Source organism: Salvelinus fontinalis, chromosome 19 (assembly GCF_029448725.1).
Source record: "Salvelinus fontinalis isolate EN_2023a chromosome 19, ASM2944872v1, whole genome shotgun sequence".
Taxonomy (NCBI): domain Eukaryota; kingdom Metazoa; phylum Chordata; class Actinopteri; order Salmoniformes; family Salmonidae; genus Salvelinus; species Salvelinus fontinalis.
The window spans coordinates 12,997,903-13,004,046 of NC_074683.1; the positions used below are offsets into that span (position 1 = coordinate 12,997,903).

The following is a 6,144-nucleotide window of genomic DNA, read 5'->3' on the forward strand; positions in this document are numbered from 1 at the left end:
TTAAATGGACATTGTTCATTAATATCCAATTAAGAAACAACACACTTTTCATAATTTGAATTATGCATGTATCAAATAAACGTACTATATTTGGAATAGGAAGGCTAGAACATGAATTATTGCAGATAATAATAGTAGAGGTATTGTTACTTTTGTCATATTTGATTGTTTTGACATGACAATCAAATATGTTGTGACTGAAGTCCTGGGCTGCTAGAATGATGGAGTGTAACCTAAGACGGTTCCCTCCTGTTTATTAGCTGGCCAATCAGAGCCCAATACTGCCTCCCCCTCCACTCAGACAACTATTTAGCATCTGAATCTTGGATGAAGTTTCCCCAAAAAAGTAAGGAAAAACTTCCTGCGAGAGAAACACGGTGCCAAGCGTACGTTTGAAAGTAGTGTATCAGACTCCCAAGACGTAGAGAGAAGAATAGTCGTAGAGTAAGACATTTTTTAAAACGACTTTCTGTCGGAGCCTGGCTACATATTCGGATATATTTTCTAACTCAGGCTTCAAAAGTGGAGACCGTTTTTTCTTCGATATCCTTGCATTTCTTTAAACGAGAAATGGAAGAGGGCTCAAGTTCTCCCATCTCCCCTGTGGATAGCCTAGTGACCAGCGAGGAGGAGTTGGACCGACAACAGAAAAGATTTGGAAGGAAGAGGAGACACAGTAAAAAGTCGAGCGAGGACTGCAGTCCGGGTTCCGTGAAACGGGGCAAAAAAACGAGTCCAAGCAGCAATCAGTCCTACGAGGAGTTGCAGAACCAGCGGTGCCTGGCCAACGTCAGGGAGAGGCAAAGGACACAGTCGCTCAACGAAGCCTTCTCGTCTTTACGCAAAATCATCCCCACTCTACCCTCGGATAAACTGAGCAAGATCCAGACACTAAAACTGGCCTCCAGATACATAGACTTCCTCTATCAGGTGCTGCAAAGCGACGAGATGGACAACAAGATGTCGAGCTGCAGCTACGTTGCGCACGAAAGACTCAGTTATGCTTTCTCGGTGTGGAGGATGGAGGGCGCTTGGTCAATGTCTGCAACGCACTAGCACCCAAAGCCCTTCACTCATTGCCAAAGCGGTAGGTGGCAAATGCAGCTTTACCTCCCATGAGACGAAACAAAACCAAAAATAAGTCCTAAATGATGATGATGATGATTATTATTATTATGCATAAAAGTTGTGAACATAGAGTAGGCCTATTCCTATTGGCTAGCCTATATCCTATTTGAAATTCGTGGACATTTTAGGGCAAATTTAACAAGTGATAATAATGGCGAACCTCACATACAGTAGCAATAGCTTTGGCACTGGTTAATGATCCCGGGGGAAAAATATTAGGTTGTGGCTTTAGCTTAAAGTCAGCGTCAGGTAGGCTATTGATTTAAAAGCGAAACAATGTCCCCTTTAATTCTATAGGTAATAACAATGGTACAGTGAATTGTGTACGGAATAATTGTAACCTACCCAATTGTCTCAGTGGATTTGTATGATCAAATTAATCTGGTAGCTCAATAGCCTACAAATAACATTCGTACACATCCATGCCATGGCATACAATTCACCAGTCCGCGCGCACCTGGAGTCTGGCGCGCAGAAACGCATGTGGATGACCTGAGCATGAGCCAGGTTAATACACAGTTAGACAAGTGCTCCATCAGCATTTGCTTGACAACAACACTTTGCTAAATGAGAAGAAAACGGGCTTTAAAAGAAGTTAGTGAGGGTCATGGAGTACTTCATTTACAATAAGAATATGGCTGCTTTAAGATTTACGGACATGGAAACTTGGTGTTATTAATGTAAATAATGGTTTTGGAACATTGTTTACTTGCCAAGCACCGAGGTAGCAACCAAAGACAACTATAAAATACGCTTCACTGACACTGGGGGAGTGAATACGGGTAGAAACGTATGGGGGTTTTCCTAGCCGTGAGTGGCATGACAGCTCGAAAACACATTAAACTCTGCGGTGAGATGTGAGTCTTGCACTTAATCCTTGTCCGTTCGTAACGACTTTTTAAGACGGAGGGCCTATGGGAGAGAGAGCAGCAGCCTTGAACAGCCTACCATGGGTAATTTATTCACAATGGAGAACTTTCTTGTATGGAGGCCGCAGGAATGGCAACGCTCGGCTTTGGGCCCGAGAGTTTAAACCAGCTTTTGATTAAATATGCGAGCCATTAGGCCTAAAGTCTATCTATACTGGCTGGTTGCAGATAAAAAATGGATACGGTATTTTGAAAGTTTCTACATCCCTTATCATTGCATACCGTAACCCAATCCGTTGTGCGGCTTTGCGCTGTGAAGTCATTGAGACTTATTTATGCATCACTATGCATGCCACACAACAATCTGAATGCATTTGTTTTCTTGTCCAGTGCCCTTGACCTAATTAGAGTAGTGTAAATCTAATGTACATTTTGTAAAATGGAGACTGAAGAGCCTTGATATGGCATAGGCTACATGTTCATGATGAAGGAAAGAGGAAACCGCACACTGCTCTTGATAGTATCACGGATATTTAATAAGCTTACGTATCGGCCACACGGCCTTCGTCAGAGGCTACATGTTCAAAAATCAAATAGGAATGGTTTGGAATGGTTTGTTGCTACAAATAATTATTAGAAACATTGTTAATAAGCCTAGGCCCAGTTCTTTCTAAAGGAGTATAGGCCACACATTTACCTATGCTTTTAAATGTCATGTCTGCTCTGAATAGATTGGACCAATTCTAGTAGGCTACTGATGTATTGGAACACATATTAAAGTCGTATATGAGTTGAACATTGATTCAAAATCGTGACAGCGAAGAACACATTTCCAGTGAAATAATGCCTGCTTTTGGTTTGTTTAGCTCCATGGACTGGAACCATGTAGTTTACAGACCGCCCACTCGCAATCAATCGATCACAAGAAAGACTTTGTTGTCGTAGGCTTTAAACCAGCTCTTCTGTAAAGAGGAAAAATAAACTACACTATGGTAATTTGTGTAAACACTGTACATTTGAAGGTGGTCTTTCTCGAACTTAACCGGACGTCTTTTCAATATCAAATTCTGCTGCCAATGCTGTTTGGGGTTTCATTAGCCTGTGTGGAATGTCAAAGGAAAATAAGAGAGAACCCAGAATGACATGTTATTTTTCTTGGGATGTGGTCTTTACATTCATTTGTTCTCATTAAACGACATAATTAAAATGTTATCAACAATTTATGAGGCTAAAATCAAAATTAGGCCTAGAGACTTGGCTACTTATGCGTGCATTAGCCTATAGGCTGATGTAAACAGCTTAGCCCTTTTCCCTCCTTACATTGGTTATTGAACAAAACGAATACAAATGTGTTTAACCCACACATACACACTATGTATAGCAAATTGTAGCCTACTAATATTTATTAAACGAATTCAAGAAACAAAACGGCCATCTAAAGTCTAATAGAAATGTAGGCTAATTGCGGCATTTACACTTTGCCTCATAAATTACTGAAAGGAAATATAGTCTTTGTAATAGCCAACTGTGAAAGAAGTCAAATGCGTTTGCATAGACTACATTCGAAATAATATAACTGCATAAATATTTATCATAAATTTATGATGCTGTGTGTTCACTCAACATCCTAAAACGGACAGGTGCTCACATCATTACAGTCTATTTGGCCTGCTCTGTTATTTTCCAGTGATGCAATTACATAGGCCACTGTGCTTTATGCACCATATTTAAAATGAAATCCCTTTCCGTTGTTGACATATGGTTTCACTCAGGGCGAAATAATTGTTTCATTAATGACTTCCTAGGCCAGTGAACGTTTCAAATAGACACTTGTGCCACCCTTAATGCCAATAGACAATGCACGGGGTCATGGCTAGCCTTAACAATCTCTTTCAGGAATGAAGTGCAATAAAGCTATGCATGTGATGTATTAGTTATACTATATTGTAAAGCTTTTGCTTGATAATATATATGCAATAAATCTGTAATATTGGTAATTGGTGCTAACATTTTGATGTGTTGTATTTTTTTTACCGTTATAGACTGTTTACTTCTACAAAGTACGAAGACACCGAATCTATTGAAGAACCCACGAACCTCAGAAACATTGTCAAGAGACGTAATGTGACACACAACTCTCCTGGGGTGTGTTGAGTGCAATTACCTAACACATGGAGCAGTGTGAGAAGGAGTCAAAATAACCCCGAAAATCATGTTGCATACTCAGACAGTGTTTTCAGACAGTGTTGTCAGACAGTGTTGTCAGACAGTGTTGTCAGACAGTGTTGTCAGACTGTGTTGTCAGACAGTGTTGTCAGACAGTGTTGTCAGACAGTGTTGTCAGACAGTGTTGTCAGACAGTGTTGTATGATGCTTCTAGTGTCTACTGCATTATCACGTTGTTTTAATGTCGGTGATGATAGTAGGAAAAGCCATATTTTATCTTTTTGGGGAATTTATATTTCGTTCTGTTTTTAAAAACAATACATAGAAGTATATAAATGTTTCTTATTGTACATACCTGTAAGTATCTTCAGCTTGTAAGGGACCAATGCAATTTAGAATACGTTATTGAAGTACGCTCCATGGATGTTCAACTCCGTTTTTTTTGCCTATTTATTAAAACACATATTTTTGAATGATGAAGTTGAGCCCTTTGATTTATGTTTCCATAGAATACCGTAGCAATTGTGCCATTATCACATAGGCTATATCCCCTATATTATATATCAATGTAAATAATTCCAGTAGGCTACATAAATAAAACGTTTAAACTCAAATAAACTGAGTAAAAACCATACCCTTTTTTTCTTCTGATCGTTTTGCATCTTGTTTAAGATTTAATTAAGAAAATAATTGCATTATTTATTTGTGACTGTAAAAAAATCCACGACACTACTGTGTGATATGTGTGACTGTTACTCGCTAATGACTATTGTTACTCGCTAACAGTGTTTGTTTGTAGAAGGGTCTCTGCCATATTTTCTCCGGATAATTTCACAGACTAAAACAAACACTCATTTCACTGCTTAGTGTGAGATTTTGTTGAGCTTTCCTTTCTCCTCTTGTTGTGGAAAAAATCACCCGCTAAAAACCGTCAAATAAAAACTGCCGGGCTTTATTAACAGCGGGGGTAATTCGAGCCAGTTTCAAACCAAAGGCATATAAAAGTATTGTCCGCCTTAATAACAACATAATCATTTAAATAGCGATGCCTTGAGGGGAATTCTTTAACGAGCAAGGGAGCCCGAACAACCGCAGATAACGACAATAACAATCGCGCAGCTTTTAAATACCGGGCCCCTAGTAGACCTCTTAATTTTCCCTTTCAATCTAACCCACACACTCTCAAAACATACAATTGTTTACATTCAATTTTCCCAGACTTGGTTAAGATATAAATCTCTAAACAGTGAAAGGAGCTTATTGTTAACACAGTTCGCACAGTGCGGCTCACTCAGTGCAAGTTCAGCGTTTTGGCATTCATTCCACTTTGACAAACCCTTGCTATAACGTTGCTGTTGACTTGTATTGGCTTGCATGCCCATTGTCAATATATAGGGTTATTGTCATTTTGAAAAAGGTGCCAGGCCTACAAAAACGTTGAATTTCACTGCATGGCGTCTTAAGGAAATATCATGAAAATGACTTGTAAAAAAGCAAACTCACCTATGGTGGTTAACCATGATGTTAAGGCATGTAAGACGAATTCCTATTTTGATAACGATGCATCAACATAGAAGCCTGACTGCAAGCTACTGGCAGACATACACAAAAAAACTGAATAAACTTTAAGATGAGTGTTCAAATCCTTATGGAGGAAATCTGGCAGCGTTTTGAAGCGGAAGCACCTGCGATGTACAGTAATATCCTCCAGTTGTGATGCTCTCGGATGCTGCAGTAGGCTAGCCTTTATCCTACTCAAATAGGAAGCTGTTACGTGAAGTCACATAGGCCTATCTATTTCCCATACTCGCACCTGCATCCAATCCAGTAGCCCTAGGCCCATATTCATTGCACGCACCTGTTCAGGGCCTCGTCTCCCAGTGTCTTCGTAGCGTTAAGATCATCGTTAGAACTTTCTTACGATGTAGCCGAGGTGTTTTCTCTAGGAGCTGATCCGTCGTCAGTATTGTGGAATAATTAT

At 39.6% G+C, this 6,144-nt stretch overlaps 1 protein-coding gene across 1 annotated transcript; it reads left to right on the top strand.

Annotated features, from left to right (window-relative positions):
• Positions 1-357: 357 nt before the first annotated feature.
• On the top strand, positions 358-4,744 carry twist2. Its single transcript, XM_055871992.1, has 2 exons — positions 358-1,087; positions 4,040-4,744. The coding sequence occupies exon 1, from the start codon at positions 571-573 to the stop codon at positions 1,054-1,056; it is 486 nt and encodes a 161-aa protein (XP_055727967.1). The 5' UTR covers positions 358-570; the 3' UTR covers positions 1,057-1,087; positions 4,040-4,744.
• Positions 4,745-6,144: the final 1,400 nt, after the last annotated feature.

What these genes read in the sequence shown, in the direction of transcription:
- twist2 (XM_055871992.1), top strand. Translation starts at nt 571, where the DNA reads ATGGAAGAGGGCTCAAGTTCTCCCATCTCCCCTGTGGATAGCCTAGTG.